This window comes from Sitophilus oryzae, unplaced genomic scaffold, assembly GCF_002938485.1.
Source record: "Sitophilus oryzae breed Bouriz unplaced genomic scaffold, Soryzae_2.0 scaffold_1060_pilon_pilon, whole genome shotgun sequence".
NCBI lineage: Eukaryota > Metazoa > Arthropoda > Insecta > Coleoptera > Curculionidae > Sitophilus > Sitophilus oryzae.
In genome coordinates this window covers 641,697-664,842 of record NW_022145683.1, presented here as the reverse complement: position 1 = coordinate 664,842, position 23,146 = coordinate 641,697, and the positions used below count along the sequence as shown (strand labels likewise).

At 32.5% G+C, this 23,146-nt stretch overlaps 1 protein-coding gene across 2 annotated transcripts; it reads right to left on the bottom strand.

Moving 5' to 3' along the window:
- Nucleotides 1-552: 552 nt before the first annotated feature.
- On the bottom strand, nucleotides 553-21,613 carry LOC115877513. Of its 2 annotated transcripts, none has more exons than XM_030893735.1 (11): nucleotides 20,703-21,613; nucleotides 14,830-15,058; nucleotides 12,768-12,947; nucleotides 10,595-10,778; nucleotides 9,955-10,091; nucleotides 8,014-8,179; nucleotides 7,860-7,956; nucleotides 6,016-6,060; nucleotides 5,366-5,468; nucleotides 5,003-5,121; nucleotides 553-931 (listed from the first exon to the last, which is right to left on the bottom strand). In XM_030893735.1, the coding sequence occupies exons 1-11, from the start codon at nucleotides 20,825-20,827 to the stop codon at nucleotides 568-570; spliced, it is 1,749 nt and encodes a 582-aa protein (XP_030749595.1). In that variant the 5' UTR covers nucleotides 20,828-21,613; the 3' UTR covers nucleotides 553-567. The 2 variants fall into 2 exon arrangements, with proteins under 2 accessions (XP_030749595.1, XP_030749586.1); XM_030893726.1 differs by having other exon boundaries at nucleotides 5,366-5,474; nucleotides 20,703-21,611.
- Between the last annotated feature and the right edge of the window lie 1,533 nt (nucleotides 21,614-23,146).

The following is a 23,146-nucleotide window of genomic DNA, read 5'->3' as shown; positions in this document are numbered from 1 at the left end:
CAACACAAATTTTAAATAATACAAAATAATTTCGATTATGGTTACGATTCCACGAAAGTAAACTTAAAAAACAGTAAATACAACTCAGCAGCAGTTAAAATTCCTTCTTTATTCCAATACTCTCTAATAATGATTTATTTCGCTGCATCGTTATGTTTGCGTTATCTGCCGACGACATGACCGGTTGGCTGTCACTGCTGTCAGTAATGCAGTTCTGCGGATAGGGGTCCATATTAAGTAGGATCTGCATCCATCAGTACCGGCACCGGAGAGAGATCAGTGGATGCATATCCTTTCGGACCTACCCATCTCTACAATGTAATGATTGTGCGGAATTTGTCAAGTCCACGGGGACTCTCTGCCGCGTGTATATAGGTAGCGATCTATAAAATATATTGATGTTTCTTCAAATGCGTTTTGCAGTAAACTGATCATCCTCCAATGTTGTGTCTGCATTCTTGAAATTCCTTTCGTAGACACAGCTCCAGTAGACGTACATTACGTTATTTAACGTGATCAAAAGTTAAATGTATTCTAAATAAAACTCCCAAAAATATCAAAATTAATTTAATACTCCATAAAACTGAGCATAGAAATATTACTATTACAAGACAGAATATCTTTGTGAGCCTCCGGAAAAAAATATCCTTCCTCTTCCTTAATATCGGTACAAGCCACGTAGATTTTCGCGGGATGGTCTTTGTGCTCGTCCATCAGTTCTTGCAGTTTGGTCACTTGGTGCCTGTTGTACTTGGACACGCATATGACGAGCAAAATGACGTTCGCGTGGCGTTTAAGCAGTTTCTCGACGGGCCACAGCTGAGACGAGTGTTCGTACTCGCATTTGGTGACGATCCTGCTCAGTTTCGAGGTTAGGTTTTTATTCAGCGCTGAAAATAGCCGGTCCAAATCGATGTGGACATTTTCGAACCTAGATATACATGTTATTAACGCGACGCACACTGTTGCGCTCAATGGACATAATTCAAAAATGCATGTATTTATTTTTGGGTTTGTAAATACACCTATCTTTAGAGGAATGTCTGCTGATAATAAAAATAGAATGTTCTTTTTTTATTGTTTACGAATTCCAAAGAAACAGAGATAAAGAAAACGAAAAATAATTTTGTGCGTTAATTGAAAGATTAGTGTAAAATTTATTCTATAAGAGGCACTTTGTCATTTTAAAGTTTTTTTATTATTTTTAACATTAAGGAGACTATGGATATTAATTTAGAAGGTAAGCAGTCAGTTACGTTATTTGCCTTTAGTATTTATTTAATTTAAAAAAAAAAATTCAACTTTGACTTAGAATTACAAAAAATATATATCAATATAGTCCGAAGAAATTTTGAAATATAAAATCTTTAAACAATTTAGTTTAAAATGATAACAATCATTTTTTGCGGAGATTTGCGGAATTTGCAATTTTTCTATTTTTAGAACAATCCTCTGCTATTCCCAACAGCATGTTATACGAATGGGTAACTTGTAAAAAAATAACTTGTAATAAAATATAATATATAATATATATATATATATATATATATATATATATATATATATATATATATATATATATATATATATATATATATATATAAATATAGTAATATAAAATATAACTTGTAAAATAATAACTCAGTTTATAATCATCTCCTGATGATGCTAACATGGTTAGCGAAACGCGCGTCCAGTGTAAAAGTAAATAAAAGTGTTTTGGTGTATTGTGGTGATTTAGTGTTTTTATTTTGCTGTGTAACACAAAGATTCCAACCCTCAACTGTAATATTGTAGAATTAAAATAATATACATCATGTTTTGCGCATTTTTGCGATTTTTGTTAATTTTCTATTTTTAAAGAAATCCTCTGCTATTTTCAATTTAGGATTTTATACCAAAAATGCCAAATATTTATTTTTAAATTTATAATATATTTTTTTAAGTTTCTAGCACATTTTCAAAAATACGTCAAATGTATTAAAACCATAGCAAATTCTTTATTAAGAGGACTTTAATTTATCTATATAATGCTGGTTATTTTTTGAAAATTAATCAACCCCTTAGGAAAATAGTGGGGTTTGAAATTGGGGGATGATACCCCCACTTGAATCTTGAAGATTTCTCTATGGATTTTACCCTAAAATAACGTATTTTTAAAATTTGTTTAAAAACCTTCCAAATTCTTGATATATAATTTATTTTGCATTTTTTTCCCTTATTATTGATATTTCAAACCTCCATATTTTCAATAGGGGCTTATCGATTTTGGAGAACTATACACCAATATTTAGGTAAATAAAGACCTTTTCAATAAGGTATAAATTGGCCCCTCTTTCCATGTGAAAAATTTTGGGGGATGACACCCTCGCATAGGGGATGACAATTTTGCAATCATTTTTGGAGCAAAAGTTGGCTCTCTTATAAACAAAATAAATAAAAATAGTCGCAATAATTAATATTAGTTTGTTTTCAAAATATGAATTTTGACCCAATTCTCCTATAAGGTGCAACACTGTGCGACGTACTAAAATAGAATCATTTTTATAGGCGAGGGCGTCTCTATGTTTACTTATTTCACTGAGATCATAATCATAGCCATACAGGGTCCGGCAATAGTGCGTCGAGGATCTGTAGCTCCTATAATAAAAAAATTAGGAATTTTGGATAAGTGCAAACCTAAAGTATGCACTAGGAGGTATTTCAGTAAATTTTTATAGGGTTACTCAAAAAAGTGAGTGGATCGGGATGATTTTTTTTAATGAAACGCCCTATATATTATTGCATTTTTGGCTTCCTTTCTGATCATTTTACGTAATCCTAAGATATTATTTAATATGTTATTTGAGCTTGTTTTTAAATATTAAAAATACAAGAAATATCCTGAAATCAAAATTATACTAGGTATTTATTATAGTTGGTCTGTACTTACTTTGCTATAAATATCGTAATCTTAAACCGCATTTCTTCTTCTTACAGTGCCATACTCTATACAGAGCGTCGGCTACCTCTCGCATGTACTTGTGATGTGTGTCATCAGTATTTCACAAGTAAACGGGACCTACAGTTTATCGCCGAATACGAAAGGCACTATTTGAGAGACTGTACAAGGCAAATATACTCAAGGTGGTTTGCCATTGCCTTCCTTGAGGTGGCGGCTCACTGGTCGCTCTATTTAGATAAATCAATATTTTTATTTAAATAAATAAAGCGACCCTACTGGCTGAGGATCGAACCCATCCCATCTCTCGCACCGCAGATCGACACACTAACTGCTTGCGCTACGGCCGGCCACCATAAAGGCAAAACGGCACAAATTCAATTTCAAGTATTATAACATTTTTAGTGGTTTCATAAATATTCGCGTTTTTACTACATGTGGCTCTTTCAACGGCATGAAAAATGATGTATGATCGAAAAAAAAACAAGAAAAAAATCTCCAGTTGGCTTCTAAATGAACATCGATGACATTCCCCATATAGTTTTACATATAAAATGACGGCGATCTCCATTTCACAGCCATCTCTGAAGCTTTTTTCGATCATATTGTATAATATTAGGAATATCCGCGAAACCGTTAAAAGTTTTAAAATACTTAAAATACAAAAAATGTTAATTTTTTTAATTCTCCATCGAACAAATTAAAAAAAAAACGAAGAAAAATTATTTTTTATTTTACAAAGTTTGGCATAGAATTGTGAACACCCTATATGGTTTAAGATTACGATATTTATAGGAATGTAAGTACAAACCAACTATAGTAAATACTTAGTATAGTTTTGATTTAGGACAGTTCTTGTATTTTTAACTTTTTTTTAAAAGGCTGAAAAAATATTATTTTATTTATTTATATTTCTGAAACCATCAAAATATATTTAATATTTTAGGATTATATATAAAGTGATCAGAATGGAAGCCAAAATTGCAATAATGTACAGATTGTTAAGCTTAAAAAAAATATCGCCATCCACTAGACTTCTTTGAGCCACCCCTGTAGAAGTTAAAATATGCCCGACGCACTATTGCCGGACCCTGTATAATAATTATTGTGAGGAAGCCTGTACAGGGTGAGTAAAGATTATTCATTATCTCGTTTCTTTTGAAAATAATGAAAATATATTTAACAGAAAAATTTTATGGAATATACCGGGTGCGTCTCAAAAGTGGATCACCCCTATAACTTTTTTTTTTCAGATAAAATCACGAGACACGGTATAGTATATGACATAAATTAGGATTGATTGACGTATTCAATTGTTTCCTGTATCACCGGAAATGACTACAACTTTTGATTTTTAATGACCACCTTGGCATTTTTTTACTTTGTTCGATAGAAAATGGCACTTTGAATAGAATGACATATCATATGTCAACATTTGACATTTTAAGTGCCATGGCTCTGTTAAAAACACTAATTTTTAATCAATGAGCCTTGGAAAAATAGATTTGACATCTAATGTTTTAGTGTCTTATCCCGGCCGGTTAAAAGATGCTCAAATCGTATTTTTAATCATATCTCAATGTTTTCAAATGGAACGAGGGTGGCTCATTAGCATAAGTATTTCGAAAAAAAATATTTTACGAATAATTTCGTACTACACACTTGGTATTTCGAGTCAAATTGTCGTTATGAACCGCATGTTGCAATTTCAAATAAACCATATTCCATATTATATGATATGTCATTCTTTCAGAGTGTCATTTTCTATCGAATAAAGTTACAAAATACCGAGGATACATTTAAAAATCAAACGTTGCGTTGGAGTAATTTCCGGTGAAACAGGAAGTGACCGAAAACAATCCTAATTTATGTCATATACTAACATATAAAAATCTCGTGATTTTATCTGAAAAAATAAAAAAGTTATAGGGGGTGAGCCACTTTCGAGACACACCCGGTGTACTCTCTTTCTCCCCCCCCCCCTCTCATGAGATTTAGTGAGATCCGATATTAGCCAACCCCCCTTGAGCCCCCCACGTAGTTAATATATAGCCGCCTTACCTGAAATCTCTCAGCATTTGGGCGTAGTTTAAATGGGAATATAAAACTGAATTTAAGTCTTCGTTGTTTTCTCTGCTCAAAAGTCGCAACGATTCAAGTTGTGGACATTTTAAAAATACCTGAAAAAAATAATCTGTTAGTTTAAAATAATGGAGGAATAAAGAATACCATTCTGTCTCCTTGAAGTCAACATTACTAATAGGTAATAGGCGTGTCTAGTTATTACATGATCTAAGGTTGATTTAATAAATATTTTTTTTATATGTTTCAGACATTTATACATGAATTTATTTTGATTCCAAAAATACGTAGTGATTCTATGTCTACGAAATATTGAGACACCCTGTATATTGGTTTACTTACGTCCTTCAGGAATGCGCCACTGGAGTATGTCGGTATTTCCAGGGTCAGTTTTTTTAAATATCTCAGGTTGCTGATCAGTTCGTAAGCACCCAGTATTGCTGAACTAAAACTAAAGATATTTTTTATGTATAGGGAAATATATACAGGGTACTACAAATTCGGGGTACGAGCATTGGTATCTCGGTAACCGTAATAGATACGAACAAGGTTAAATTGATGTAAAGTTGCGCTTTGGGATATTCACCAAGATGCCATCAAAAAAGTTTTAAAAATTTCAAGAATTGCTTAATGTTTTGAATGCTGTTCGTAGTGAACGTTTTACCCCACGTCATTGTTTGAAAGCTTATCAATACTGTAACGATGAATAGATTAAATATTTAAAAAAACAGAGCCAGTAACGATAGGAAAAAATAAAATTGATTTTCAAAAAAATTTGTTTTTTCTAAACACCTCCGTAATCCTTGAAATTTAAAAAAAAATTGATGGCATTTTGGTCAACATCCCAAAGCGCAACTTTGCCCCAATTTAACCATGTTCGTATCTATTACGCCGTAATAGATACCGTAATAATTACGGTTACCGAGATAGCAATAATGCTCATGCCTCGAATTTGTAGTACCCTGTATAGTTATAGTTTTGGGATAATTTACCATGGTATCCTTAAGGAATCTGCTTCGGGATCATTGTATTCAGAACTAAAAATTAAAAAAAAATCAATTATAAAAAATATTTTATTATTTTATTTTTTGTGTTTTTATGGAGTTTCTCGTTTATGAGTAAAGCTACAAAGATACAGGAGTTTGCTACGAAGAAAGATACGATGCTACACAACCTATTTTAAGAAAGTATTATTATTTAATTTAGTTTAACCAGATAATTGTGCTTTCTGTCGTGCTATCTTAATAAACTGCACTGAAAATGAACTTTTAGATAACGCGCTGTCAGAGTTAGTGATATTTTTGATGTAATTGTGCAAGAGTTTTACACACAGAAACTAGCCTGGATGCAATAACCAAAATTTGGGGTCAAACAAATTATTCGATTGCTTTTATTACCTAATTTAAACCGGCCGCGGCCGCCTAAAATAAGTATACAGAAAAAAGTCTTTACAAGAAAAAAAAAGGAAAGCTTATATGCTTGTTTTAAAACGGTTAATCCCGTTTATACTTTTCCAAATTTCCATACCGTTTGAGAGAAAATTAAAAAAAAACTGAAAATATGGTCCTAAAAATCTGTTTGTGTGTTAATATAATTTCGATTTCAATCTTTGATTTGGTTTGGAGATGGATATTAGAGAACAACGGCATACGGTCGAGTCGGCCTACAAACACGTAAACGTTTACGTACGCATGCGCATTTATTATATTTTCTATTTTTTATACACGTAAAAGATTCTTTACGTCTACGTATACGTGCCAGGAGCGGCCGACTCGACCGTATGCCGTTGTTCTCTATTGTGAATTTTGATTAACGTCATATTTATTGCTGTTATGCTGTTATTAAAGTATCACATTTTCCGATAACTATTATCACCCTATCCTTAGCATTGAACTAAATAAATTTTGTGCTTCATTAACTCTTTAAAAGAGCAAAAAATATGACTTTAATATAAATTCTATCAATAACAATCTATCTTGTGAATCTATCAAAGAATAAAAACGAAATATTATACCTGATTATACCTGGATTATACCATACGGAATATTACCATAGAAACGCGTTTTGATTTTTAGCACTTAAAATTCAACTATTATTTTTTTTTTTAGTTTTCTTTAAAAAAGGTTTGGAAAAGTATAAACGGGATTAACTTTTTTTCTTTTTTAGACCAAGCAAAAATTTTTATGAAGAATGCATTTTCCCAAAATGTCAATAATAAAAAGTTTTTCCTCTTACAATAGACAATAAGGGGACATGGAGAATGTAGAATGTTTAGGAGGGGAGTTAATCACCGCGACCTTACAGATCTATATATTATGTGTTGCCCTTTCTTGAGTTATAACGAGTTATAACTACAACATCATACAGTCTCAGGGCTTTAACAAAAGCCAGTATCTGAGACGGCTCCACAGAGCTATACGAGGACATACTATAGAGTATATTGTATTTTTAGAAACTTCATAAAAAGTTCAAGCAAATAAAATATAAAAAAATTATATACAGTGTATCCCATTTAAAAAAAACCATATAATTTTGAGTCATATTTCGAAAATGACAGCTCCCTGCGAAAAACTAGTTAGTCACTAGATTCTACGTGAAAAACTCTTCAGGACTCAGTTTTCACCCTCGATAAGATATAAGATACAACACACACACAATTTCAAATCCGCTCAGTATTTCAGGAATTAAGAGGGCTAGGACAAATCTGCGTGTAGCATCTTTATTTTCATAAAAAAGTAGCATAATGATGCGAAAACCGCATCTTAGAATCTCGACTCATAATCGAGAAAATGTAAAATAGTAAATATAGAGAGTCTAAAAAGCCATCATTACCTACTTGTTACACGTGGCGATCTCCAAATCGGTCATATAGGGCGAATTATTGATAATGTGCCTGAAAATGTTTTTCTTTTCGCTTTTTTCAATATTCCCTTCTAAAATATTAAATTTTCTAAAAATTAAACTCGTTATAATGCGGATTTCTATGTTACCCTGTAAGATACACAGTGTCAGGGCAACTTTTTTAAGTCCTTTACAGTGTTTCGACAGTAAAATGTCGATAGCCGCGTTAACGAAGGTCGGATTGCATGTTCGAACATGCAGGAAGGACAGTTCCTGGAATTCGACATGTTTAAAGGAACGTTTTTCGGAAATTTCCTAAAATTTTTAAGTTAGTTAAAAACAAATATATTATTATTATAAGAATGTATTGCTAGTACCTCATTTGCACAATAAGTGGAAAGTGAAGCGAAAGAAAAGAAATAGGTATATCAATCTTGCATAAGTCTATGCTTTTGGTTCAACAGGATTTTCGTACGCACGCGCCAAATAAAACGATCTGATTCGTCTACTCGGATCGCTGAACGCTGTCACCTGCGCGCGCACTATTTTAGACTCTAAATATTAACACAGATTAGGTATCCTATAAGTATACAGATAAAAATCTTGTCTCTAATTCGTGGTACGAAAATTGTTTTTTATGACGATGTGCAAACGAGTCAAATTTCCTGTGCGCAAAAATAAACTCGCGTAAAATAACAATAAACAGCGTAATAGAGAGATATCGCTAAACCGAATAGCGTGCATGGACGTTAATAAGGCAGGTTTATTTCCTTTACGTGAGGTGGTATTAACTCTCTTCATTTATAGCATATTTATAGTTATCGGATCGGAAAGAATTCTGATCGCGTTGCGTCCGCTATTTAAACTTAACCTAACTTTGAATTTAAAACTTTGAAATTGTTTTGTTTACTAGGTATTTTAAAACTAAAGGGCTAAAGTGCTTATTTCCAGTGCTTTGTTGTTTAACGTCTGCCAGTGGGTTTAGGGCAACAAGCAACAAATTCTCTTAGAAGGGCTAAGTCGTCATCTGCTGTAAACCTAAGACTCTTTATAGGTTCTTTAGTATTGGAAGAGGTGGAATCTATATTTTGGGCCATATTTATTTAATTAAAACTAATCCCAGCTACTTATATATCAAATTACCTAATAAAACTAAAGCAATAATTCAAAACAATTCAAACATAACCTAAAATAAAAGATCTCGCCGGCCGGCTCCGGTTGTCAAATACCCGCACATGCCCATTTAAGCAATTTTTAAACATTATCAGAGGTTATTTAGAAAGAGCGCTTGGTGTAATTGATCCGCAAATTACGTCAGGCGGTAACGTTATTAGCGGGTGTTGCGTTAAAAATTGACTCGCGCATATCGTAACCATGATAAGGTACGCGTAAATACTGGATGACGCTATTCGGTTTTCCGATATCTCTCTAATAACTGTGCCGGTCAGGCGCTATGCACAATTTTAGAGGCCACAAGTGGGCGTGCTATGTGTGCAAACTAGTAACCTAACTAGTACCCGATTCCGAAAATTGGAACCACGAAAAACAATAAAGAAAAAACAAAGATTATAATCTGTGATATTAATAACGAATAATATATTATTTTTTATTGGAAATAGCATTATTTCAACCGGTTATTTTAGATATTCATCATATCTATTCGTTTCTTGATTTTGTTTAAATATGTCAGAGATTAAATGTAAATTTATAAGTAAAGGCGCGAATAGTCAGAAGCTAAATTGATTTACGTGGTAGATCGAAACTTAGATAACTACTTCTATTGGTTAGTATGAAATAAATCAACTAATCGCGAAGCACTTCTCACGCTGCGTAGTTCAAAGCTGTTCAACGAAAAGGGCCGACTTATATGGATTTTGTATAGCTCCTAATCCTCCTCTATCTCAAAAATTTGGCTTCAATTTCTGTTCCTTACTAGCACTATATTCTTATAATATATTTGGTTAAAAACATTCTAAAGCCCCGCCTACACGTTTACTACCCCTGTATCTTTGATTTAAACTGACAGGACCAAAACATAAGGTAAACCGTTATGTATAGACGGAGCTTAAGATCAACTAAAATCAACTTACAAGAGAATTTCTGTAATTACAAGGGTTCTGACACAAAAACGTCCTGACAATGTCCCAGGATTTCTCTGTTCGGCTTTCAAATACTTCAGACAATGACCTCTTCCTCAGGGATATTATTTGTGGGGCTGAAGTTCTGACTAAAAAATTTAAAACTGTAGAGGGTGTCCCATTTTCGTGTGTTTTACAGGGTTTCTCGATGGCGAGTATTGTAGAGTGAGATGTCTGTAGTTCAGGAACTAAGAGGGCTACTACAAATCTGTGTGTCTAACATCTTTAGTTTCATAAAAAAAAGTTGCACAATAATGTGAAAACCGCATCTTTGTATCTAAGTCTACTCATAAACGAGAAACCCTGCAAAACACACGAAAATGGGACGCCCTGTACTCGGTTATTAATATTTAAAAAGTTAATAAGTTGCAAAATAAAATTTGAACTGTATTTCCATTTTTTGTATATTTATATTTTTGTCTTTATTTTTCTAAACTCTAAAAAAATTCTAAACTTTTTTTAGTGAAATAAATAATGGATTGGTATGGATATAATCTGTGGTATGGACGTCATCTGTTTTTTTTCTGTCATCGTCTGTCGAAATCTTCCCTGAGTTGTAAAACAGAGTATAGCTTTAAATAAATACACTTACCGTAGCAGATTATTGTGATATAAGACCTTTTCCGTTCAAATATTTTAAGCATGCCGAAAGGCTTGTAGTCTAAAAATGGCACATTTGCCTTAGATTTTATTATAAACTTCTTTAAATTCCTCAAATTGCACACTATATAGTCGTACCTCAATGGACTTTTCTCGTAGTCGTCTGCGTCATATAACTGTAACATATTATTTTAAAGTTACAAAATCTATGGGAAATCCCATCAAAAACATAAAATATAAAAAAAATGTCAGGTCCCACCTCAAGGCGGTTCTTCCACGCCAGAAAGTTGAGGGATCTCATGAAAAACCAAGTCAGTTAATTTAGTTAGTGTCTACAGGCTTGGTGCATTCTTCGCCGGTGCTGCCATCATCGGAGAATCACGTAAATAACCGAGTTATACAAATACACGAGCTTAAATAGCGAGTATATGAAATATTCGTTAAAATTTGAAAAGTATTAGTAAGTGCATTTGGGGGAAATTTTTTAGAAGGCGTTCATAAAAAAATTAAGCATTTGTTGATTAAAAAGAAGTATACCGTTAATGTTGATTAAATTATATTGTATCCTCATAGTATAGGCTTGATGCATTTCAGTTGATTTTAAAAATTCCGACCGCAGCGCTCGTCACGGCAAAAATCAGATGTTTTCGCTCGGAATTTCATGCAGTTCCGATGTTGATCGCATTGAAATAATATTAAAATCGTGGATTTGTCATAATCTTTAAGTATTTTAGTTTTTAATAGTGCTGTAATTGAATAAAAAAATAAAATCAACTGTAAAAAAATAAATATAAAAAAGTTCTATATTTGTGGGACGCGAACCTGGGACCTCTCGATCCCGAAACGACGGACTTAATGTAAACGCCACGAATGTTTGAGAGTGATCCATCGCTTGATGAAGTTAGAATCGACACGCGCGCTATCATTTTTACATTAAAAACGTAAACTTTCACCGCAGACGTAGGTTTTTAAAGGCCCGGTCTAATCATCTACCTCTAATCATCCTCCTACTTATTCTAAAATGTTAGCGTGAATGACAAAGACGATACTATATCGCGTTTCTTTGATTGATTCGTTTTTGTGCGTCAGTACATTGGTGTGCTTGCAGTGAGAGCAATGGGGCATTCCAGTTTATACTTATAACCAAATATATGTTTTGACAAGACTTTGAGAGTTAAAATAACAAATTACAACAGATTATATATTGATTATTATATGACTTGAAACACCACGGCACTGGAATTAAGTTGTATGTGACCTTGAACAGATTAGTTCACATGGTAGCGACCGATGAATCACTCCCAAACATTCGTGGCGTTTACTATACCAATGGAGCCACAGCTGCTTTCGTAGGAAGGCTATAGCTAGGCATTACTTAGTTCCGCCGTACATAACGTAATAATAAGTACCATCTGACAACAGTGCTAAAATGTCCAATGGTTTATACGTCATTCCCACCTCTTGTTCAAAACATGTTTCATATGAGCGCAAACGCTTACCAGAATATTCTTAATAGTCTATATTACGCTGTACTTCCGGATTGCTCTCAGGGGTCGGGTAATGTGGGTGTGTCGCCGAAGGAAATATATATTATATTTCAGAAATCTGCCTAAGGCTTAGCCTGATCCTGTCGTGTTAAGCCTAACCCAAAATACCAAACGCGCGTGCTTTGATTAAGGCTTGCTTAAAGTTTGCAGAGCTTCAGCGTTTGCCATAAAATAGCGAGCAATTTGTTACAAAACTATATAAATTATATATCACTGTAATCACAAAACTTCAATCTATTTTCGTGTTGTAACGGAATTTTAAATTATGTCTTTACTTTCGAGAAAATTTAGTCCAAACATAAAGAATATTTTGTTGATGTTTGACCATCAAAATCTTAAAAATAAAGAAGTGGTCTAAAAATGTGCTACAATATGGGTATAGTATAATCCTTTATCTTTAATTTCCTTCTTCATTTGTGTAAAAATACCTAGCCAGTTTTACATAAAACGTTAAATGCCGAACGCTTATTTTGCTACTTTTTCGGACTAGTCAAATGGACTCTAATAAAGACAATTAGGAGAAGTACTGAACGTCATTTCCTTAAATTCTTAAGGCAAGGTTAGGGTTAGGACTAATACTCGAATAAACTGAGTTTTTCTCCATTATTGTATACATACCCACAATTCATCTAATCCTCTCAGTTCGTTAAAAAACATATAATATATCCGTCTAAAATCAGCTTTATACTTCGATATAAATTTAATGCATAGCGATTTCAAGTTGACCAAGTTTTCTTTGTAAGTCTCTCGGGAAGATGTGAATTGGTCTGCTTCAACTGACACTGCCAATTTTCTAAGCTGAAAAAAACACACAACACTTTCAAGGGCGTCGTTGCATAACAGCAGAGAAAAATATACAAGGTGATTCAGGAAAATTCGGCAGCATATTCTGCAGATAAAAATAAGTAAAAAAGTTCGTATGAATTTATGTCCTAAAGTGATTCGTTTCGATATGGGGTGTAGAAGTTTCATGTTTATTTCGAACTCAAATTATATAACAACCTAGGTTTTTGTATCGTGAATCACGTATAATGTTTGGTTTAGTCAATATAAAGAAATATATAAGTTTTTAATATCGAAAGAAATCCCATCTAGTTTTAGTTGTCGTAGCCGAGTGTTTGAGGTGCAGCGCGAAATTTGTGTAGATAATTCATAATTTTCTGGTTATTGAGCTTGATTTTATCTGCAATGATCAAGCTTCAAAATAAACTGTGGTTGACTGATTCTGGAATAGATATTTTAAAATAGACAAAATGGTGTATAGTTTGTAAAATAGTGCGATTAAAAGAACACAATTCCTTAAATTTCGAAAAATGTTTAGAGAAAAAACCCCGCATTGACTTAAAATATAAAAATGTGAAATAAAACTTTTAGGATTGTGTATGTGTATATATGCATTTATATTTTTGTGACATTGGGCTCGTTCAGGGAACACAGCCGCTGACATCCAGCGTAGAATTTCCCTAAACGGCACAAAGCAGCACAAAGAACAAGAAAGAGTACCTGTCTCATGCGCTCTCTGTCTACTATAAAAATTTGAGAGAAATATGAAAAAAAATTATTACTGGCTGAGATCATTTAATAAATGAAAATATATTATTTGACAATACAGTATAAACATTAAATTTCTAAAAGATAACAGTTTATAAATAATTTTACCTATACACCTAAACAACTTAAAATAACAGGAACTGGCACCTTTTACGCATTTTTTTTTTTATGGTACAAATAAAATTACTGAAGGTGTATACCCAGTATATATTCAGTTAGTTATTCTATGGTGTATACCCTACAATAAAAAAAACGACGTCAGGGGTGATGTGGAGGTAAAGATTGCTGTTAATTTATAAGTCAACTTATATAGGGAATATTATCGATCGTCATTTCTAAGCCAATTGGGGGCAATTTTTTTTCGATCAGACGGTATAATTACAATCAAAAGTTATTTATCCTGATTTAGATTTTTTCAGAGTAGTATTTTTTTAATTTCATTGTATTTAGAAAACTCGACTTGAGATGGAAATCAAGTTGAATTTTCTTTATTTCTTTAACTTCTTCGATCTCTATTTACAATTATTATCTTTTTCGAACGTTTTAGATCAACCTACTGCTCTGTAACTTTTTTGACAACAAATATCTCCTATTTTTTAAGGATTCGATTAACTACGATTAACTATAAACTTCAACAAACCATAAAAAGAAAACAATAAACTGAGAAAATTAAAGTTATTTTACATTAATTGACCACAGATAAGGAAATAGATTAAGGCTGATTTGTCTCAGCCTAAATATTTACCGCTGAGAATTTTGCACAGCGGCTGACTGTTGCTGTTCGTCAGAACTAGATCGACATTTTGAATTGCAATATCTCAGAAGTGGTAATTCCTAGGAAAAAAGGATAAGGACCATTATTGTAGATAATTCTATAATATACAATTTTGGTCTGAGCTATTTTTTTAAAAAATTTACCGTTTGCGAGAAAAATTCAAAAAACCGAAAATTTTGACCTTTGACCTTAAATACTTTTTTTAGCAGACGTGGGATCGACGGGGACTTTTTCTTATTCTTTATAATAGTAAACCCAAAGTCTCTACCTCTACCAAAATTCAGCTTGGTCGGAATTTTGATGATTTGATCGCTATTTTTCTAGTTAAATTGACCGGACTATAGTGTTTATTACCTTTTTGTACAGAATTAAATCCTCATTTCTCATGCCCAATTTCGTATCCAGTGCCCTCAGTTCTTCCAGCTGCGGCAGAAGCTGAACGACGCATCTCAGTTCATCCAGGTCGATCCAGTACAGTTTGTTTATGTTCAGGAATTTAACGTGATTAAATTCCACACGACTGAACATGCACAAATATAGATTCTCTTTGTGGAAATCGTAACACCCGCTCAAATCAAAATTTCTACGAAATATTTTAGTCTTTTTTTTGGGATTTACAGGGTGAATCTTAAATAAGTGCAAATATTTTTAGGGCCGATAAATCTGGATAAAAGAAACATTTTCTGTTTACCGTTTTTTATACAGGGTGTTTCAAAACAAATGCGAAAAACTTCAGGGGGCGATTCCTTGTTCAAAATAAAGGGTAGTTTGCTTCATAAACGTTGGGTCAAAAGTCAACCATTAGGGAGATATCGCGGTACAAAGATGGCGGAAAAATAATGTTTTTATTTTTTATCTTAAAAACGAAAAGAGATAGACTAATAAAATTTTATGGAAGCATTACTGTTACGAAAACACACTTTCTGGTAATTTTTTCACTTTTTTAAAATGAGTGGAAGGGGTTGAAATAAACGACCCCTATCATTCTTGTTAACGAAATTTAAAGAAAAATCTTATCAAACACTTGCAAAAAAATTAAATTGGATAGTTTAGTTTGTTTAGAAACTTTTTTATCTCTTGTATTTTTTTGATAATACTCACCGATTTGAAATTAAAAAATAAAATGTAAAACATTACATGTCAGGACAAAAAACATTTTCTGATAAAGAATCTAGTGGGCTGCTGTAATTTTTTAGGAAAAAATCTAGTCGGCCGCTGTTACTTTTTAGGATGTTCCTAATATTATTTTATTTGACATTACTCTACTGCAATACGTTATTATCTAGATATTATTATTATCGTTATTATCACTAAATTCTTAATCTAAAATGTTCTTTGTCCTGACATGTAATGCTTTACATTTTATTTTTTTAATTTCAAATTGGTGAGTTTTATCAAAAGAACACAAGAGATAAAAAGTTTCTAAACAAACTAAACTATCCAAATTAAAGCATTTGCATGTGTTTGATAAGATTTTTCTTTAAATTTCGTTAACAAGAATGATAGGGGTAGTTTATTTCAACCCCTTCCACTCATTTTAAAAAAGTAAAAAAATTACCAGAAAGTGTGTTTTCATAACAGTAATGCATCCATAAAATTTCATTAGTCTATCTCTTTTTGTTTTCAAGATAAAAAATAAAAACATTATTTTCCCCCATCTTTGTACCGCGATATCTCCCTAATGGTTGACTTTTGACCCAACGTTTATAAAGCAAACTACCCTTTATTTTGAACAAGGAATCACCCCCTAAAGTTTTTCGCATTTGTTTTGAAACACCCTGTATAAGTCCAAAATAACCGAGTTATTTTACTTTGAAAATTTAAAAAAATATATTTATAGTTTTTGCTTAAATTTTAAGAACTATTGGATCTTTTCTGGGTTGTCTTTCTTAAAAGATGTTTTTTAACTAAAAATTAAAAAAAAATCCAAATAATCCTATCATATACAGGGTGTCCCAGAGTGAGCGTGCATTAGAAGTTTCTAGAGAACCACAATATCTAGATCGGAGATTTTTTGCACATCATTGTTTTACAACGAGATTTATCGATTAAAAATATTTTCAATATGACGGCACTTCCGGAAATACCGGAAGTTGACAGCAACTTTCTTACTTTAAATGGGTGCCCCCATTTTTTATTACACACTTAAATTCTCCGTAAAATTCTATGAATATTGATGTTAAACACTCTATATCTAACATTAACCGTTTTTGAGGAGAAAAAATTAAAATTTTTGGACAAAAAAAACTACCTGTCAAAAATATTTGTATAGCCTAAAAGTAAAATTTAGTGATTACCATAGCCACTGTGACATAAAGAGAAGACATGTGGCTATCTATTTCAAAAATTAAATAGTTCAAATGTCATATATTAATGGCGGTAGCTGTCATGGAATTAAGCGATTAAAAAATTATCATAAATCAGTTTTTTACAATGGAACCCCACTTTTTTTATTTCGCTAATGAAAAGGTTATTCAATTCCTTACTTTTGAACTATACATGTTCCTATACCTAAAATAAATCGTTTTATCCAGCTTCCTTTGAAATTAAGTGTCAAACGGTCAGACAATTTATTTCCATCTGTCAGAAAACGAATTATTTGAATTTCCTTTATTATAAATACTGTCTGCTTAAGAGTTGAAAAAGTGTATTTATAAAAATATATCTCGTAATTTTGCTCTTTAGCGATATCTAATAGTTGATGATTAATAATATTCCTTATGATCGAAAAAAAAAAGTGCAAAGTTGGATCGGAAATGATGCTGCTTTTTGAACAAAGCGTCACAATATGACATGGCCAGATCTATTGTTTTACATCACTTGAGGTTTAAAGTCATAGGCTACTGGTTAAAATCAAGAAAAATGTACCCTTTAAAACTAAATCTTAAATAACTTAAAAACGATTTATTTTAGGTATAGGAACATGAATTTTCAAAAAGTAACGAATTGAAGAGCCTTTTCAGTAGTGAAATAAAAAATGTGGATTGCCATTTGAAAAAAATGATTTATGATAATTTTCTAATCTCCAATTCTATGACAGCTGCGGCCATTATTATATGACATTTGAACAATTTAATTTTTGAAATAGACAGCCACATGCCTTCTCTTTATGTCACAGTGGTAATAACTAAATTTGACGTTTAGGCTATACACATATTTTTAGGCTATACACGTTTTTTTCGTTCAAAAATTTTAAATATTTTTTTTCTCAAAAACGGTTAATGTTAGATATAGAGTGTTTGATATCAAAATTCATAAAATTTTACAGAAAATTTAAGGATGTAATAAAAAATGGGGGCACTCATTTAAAATAAGAAAGTTGCTGTCAACTTCCGGTATTTCCGGAAGTGCCGCCATATTGAAAATATTTTTAATCGATAGATCGCGTTGTGAAACTATGATGTGCAAAAAATCTCCGAGCCAGATGTTGTAGTTCTCTAGAAACTTCTAATGCACGCTCAGCCTGGGACACCCTGTATATGTATCTATCAAAAAAACTTTCAAAAACCTCAGGCATGTTTCTGGGGTCGAAATGTACTATCCCTAAAAATATTTGCACTTATTTAAGACTCACCCTGTATATACAGGATGGCTCCAGGAAGTCCAATATCGCAAAGATATGATTTTTTTATATACCGGATGTTTCTCAAAAGTGACTCACTCCTATAACTTTTAATTTTTTTCAGATAAATAAACCAGAGATTTGGTACGCTAGTTTATGACATAAATAAGGATTGATTGGCGTATTCAATTGTTTTCGGTCACTTCCTCTGTTTCACCTCGGTATTTTTTTACTTTATTCGATAGAAAATGACACTCTGAATAGAATGACATAATCATATGTCAACTTTTGACATTCTCACAAATCGTATTTTAAATTTCAATCTAGAGTGCAGTGTTAAAAAGGTTAAAAACACCAATTTTTTATTAAGGAATCTTGGAAAAATAGACTTGATCGTCTAATATTTTTTTGTGTCTTGTTCTGGCCAGTTAAAAGATGAGATCGTATGTTTAATCATAACTCTAATTGTTTCAAATGTAGCTCATTAGCATATTTGGAAAATGCATGTTTTTACTAATAATTTGGTACCTATTGGAACATTAGAAACCATATAGTGCTTCAAATAAACGTATCATATGCAGAATTTTATGCTGAATTCAAATGGGAGTGTAATTTAAAAAACTTAAAACTTTATCTAAATGTTTTTCTCTCTCTCTGTATACAACAAAATATTTTTAGTATATGCACCATTATAAACCTTGCAACATTTATATAAAGCTTTTTTCATATTCGTTTGTCAACAACGACGTTATTGGACTTCCCCGCACTAATGGGCTACCCTGTATACAGGGTGGCGCCTCTGATACGCCGCGGAGGCTCCAAGGAGAACGATAGTTTGTATTGAAATGAAATTTTGTGAGCATAAGTAGGTTAATTCAGAGCACTTTTTAAAAATATAGAGAGTTCTACAGGGTGTGCCCAAAAAAAGTTACATATCAAAGTTGTGTTTTTTGTAATGGAACACCCTATATATTAATTGATTTTCGGATTCTGGGAGAAAAATAAAGGTGAGTTTTATAAGAGAAGTATATGAATAAAATATAAGGTTGTTGACATATTTAACATTTTCTAGAAATAAAGAACAATTTTTAAATTACAATAAAAGCTACCTAAATTGGAATTTACCCGGTATAGCCTAATATGTATGTAGTTAAATTAACTATTATACTTTAAGTCAAATTAAAACTTGATCCAAAAAGTGATACAAGGTGAGACAAAATTAAGATTGAACATTGGTTACCTTTAAAAGCATGTTACTCTCTTATTTTAAATGGAACACCCAGTATATTATTCCGATATTCAATGGAAAATTCATGTCTCTTCAAAATACTATTAAGGTTGCCTACCCCTCAAACAAAGATTTTTCTAGATATTTTCATTTACATGATTTGATCTGAGTAGATCTTTATTATTTGATAAAATCTAGGTGGCTGCGATATGTCTGACGTTACTTCAACATAGCTGTCTAATTAGTCCAACTTTAATAACTAATTATCATTTTGTAACAGTTACAACAAAAAAAATTCTCAGAAATTTGCCGAAAATGCAAACTTATCCTACATCAGAAAGAATTGATATGATTCTATTAGTTGAGTGCAATGTGCATTCACCAAATAATAGAATACTTAAATGCTCCTGATTTTATCTAGTCTGAGTTTTTTATGGGGATATGTTAAAGACAGTATTTACAAAACTCGACCAACTAGTGTCGACAACATGAGATAAATTATTGTAGCTGCTTTTCGTGGTAGAACTTCACATATGCCTTTTAAAATCAAAAGATCCCTTTGAAAAGACAATCATTTTATGCACAGGAAAGGAATATTTTGAGCATTTGATTTCATCTAGCTAATTTTTGTCGCATAATTATAGGTTTTTATCTAGTTTTAATTCTGTAATAATTAAAATATGTTTTAAACGTGTATCTTTTTATTACCCTTGAGTATTTTACTCTACAATCTTTAATTTTTGTTAGATTAACAAAAGGTATATCACACAGCCACCTAGAATTTTTCAAATAATAAAGATTTACTGACGCAAAATCATAAAAATTAAAATATCTGGGAAAATCTTTGTCTGAGGGGTAGGCAACCTTAATAATATTTTGAAGATATATAAATTCCCCATTGAACACCGGAAAAATATTCTGGGTGTTCCATTTTAAATAAAGGAGTAACTTGCTTTTAAAAGTGACTATTATTTCATATTAATTTTGTCTCACCCTGTATAACTTTTCGGGCCAAATTTCAATTTGGTTTAACATACAATGGTTACTGTAATTAAAAATCAGGCTATACAAGGTCAATTAAAATTTAGGTAGCTGTTATCCAAATTTAAAATTTCTCTTCATTTTCACAAAATGCGTGAATATGTCAAAATTCTTAGATTTTACGTATATGCTTCTTTAATAAAACTCACCTTTATTTTTATCCTAGAATCCGAAAATCAATTAATATATAGGGTGTTCCATTAGAAAAAACACAACTTTGATCTGTAACTTTTTTGGGGACATCCTGTATAATTCTATATATTTTTATAAAATGCTTTCAGTTAACCTACATATGATGGCAAAATTTCATTTTGGATATAAACTACCGTTGTCCTCGGAGCTTCCGCGGCGTATGAGAGGCGCCACCCTGTACAGGCAGATATTTTGTTCACTTACATCACGACTCTTTTGTCCCTTAACAAGTAACACAAATCCAGAGAGGCTTTGCACAAATTCATCAGGTCGTATGCTGGAAGATGTCTGGCTATTTCCTCCCACAATTCGCAAGGGAACGGGTCCATGTTTTGTCTAATTTTTCGGGAGCCTGACCAGCGACAGTGCAAAACACTTCCGAACTTAATTAAAATCGACAGCGAATGCACGGCCGGATCGCCAAAATATCGGCGTGAGTGTATTTCTATTTTTACTGCCCGGTATTTTTGACGAACGATTTTCGAAGGTCTTGTAGCGCAAAATCTTTAAATAGCTCTGAATGAAAGAGGAGGTATTTCTACTACGCGAAACGTTCTAGTCCAGGAGGCAGTGAAGATTTTCGGTACTTTCTTTTTTAAGCCTTAACCGCCACACTGAATAATTCTATATAAGAATTTCATACCTGATAATTTAAGAACATCGCTTACACCACATCACAGTAAACCACCACATCTTTATGGGTTACCAAAAATTCACAAAGATGGTGTGCCAATGAGACTTATCACTAGTTCAAGAGATTCAGCAACTAGCAATTTAAGTAGATTTCTCCTTCAAATTGTCCAACCACTGGTAGGAAAAACATCTTCATTTGTTAAGAACTCTAAACATTTTGTAGATATACTTAAGAAAGTAGAATTAGGTCCTTCAGACAAATTTGTCAGTTTTGACGTAGAGAATTTATACACCAACGTCCCTTTAGAGGAATCGTTAGACATCGTCAAGGCTAGATTGAGGGATGACGTAACGTTTTCCGAAAGGACTTCGCTGCCTCTTGGGGAAGTGATGGAGCTCTTGAGGTGCTGTCTGCATAACTCTTATTTTCAAGTTAAAGAAAGTTTTATGCTCAAAATGATGGATTACCTATGGGTTCCTGGGTTCCCCGCTCTCTCCAGTGATAGCGAATAATATATATATATATATATATATATATATATATATATATATATATATATATATATATATATATATATATATATATATATATATATATATATATATATATATATATATATATATATATATATATATATATATGGAATGGTTTGAGACCAATGCCATTAGTACCGCGGTCGTCAAACCCAAATCTGGCTTCGATATGTTGATGATACCTTTATAATCTGGAACGGAACCGATAGACAGTTGGATTCCTTTCTTAATCATCTTAATTCGAACGAAATAACTCAATCAGATCCACGATTGAGAAAGAGAAAAACTTCTGTCTGCCGTTTCTGGATGTTCTTGTAAGTAGAAGCGATGGATCCATTAGCACACTTCTGTATATAGAAAACCAACACATACAGGACGATATTTAAGTTCTCAGTTGAACCATTCTGAAGCAACCAAAAGAGTTATAATTAAAACACAGGGCAATATTTAAATTCTCAGTTGAACCATTCTGAAGAACCAAAAGAGATATAATTAAAACACTATGTTATAGAGCAATCAGTATATGCAGTGCCCAAGGATCTCTGAATTCTGAACTAAATAATATTAAGACCGATTTGCTTCAGAATGGTGACTCTGCAAAATCCCTAGACAATATTATATCCAATTGCAGGTCCGACTCATTGGTACGCCAGCCTGAGGAGGATGCTCCCTCTCTCTTGACGATTCAATATGTGAAAGGAACATCGGAGAAGATCAGGCGAATAGCTAAGCAACATAAAATTAAAACTGTTTTTAAGTCTGGGACTACTCTAAGAAGTATCCTAACAAAAACAAAACCTGAATCATCAAACCAAGAGAAAGAGTGCATCTACCAGGTACCTTGCGAGTGCAGTGAGTCATATATTGGAGAGACAAAACGTCCTGTAGATGTACGACTTGATATGCCAGATTGTTGCACTACAATATAAAATGGTCGGAAGCCCAGGTTGTCCACAAAGAACCCCACTGGAAAAAGCGCAAATTTAAAGCAATCCTAGTATGGAAATTTCAACAATATGGCAACCACTCATAAAACGCTCCAATGCAGGTATTCTTAGTGGAAAACCTCATGCTTGACTGCACCCAACAAATTCACGGGTGAATGCTCGGCTCTAGTATATAAGCTCAGTAGTTTTAGGATTTAGTTTAGTTCACACTTGATAACGGTCAGTGATACTTCTGACAGAAACGTTGCGTAAGAAAAGATAAATAAAGACAATGGAAATCCGAAACTCTTTTAGTTTTACTTCTCCGTTAATCGCTAAAGAGGTATGGTTGCACAACTCGGGTGAAGTTTTTTTTACTTGAAGTCACTTATAAAAAAAACAATAAAACATCCAGTATACCGGGTGCGTTTCAAAAGTGGCTCACCCCCTATAACTTTTTTATTTTTTCAGATAACATAACAGGATTTGGTAGGTTAGTGTATGACAGAAATTAGGATTGATTGACGTATTCAATTGTTATTGGTCACTTCCTGT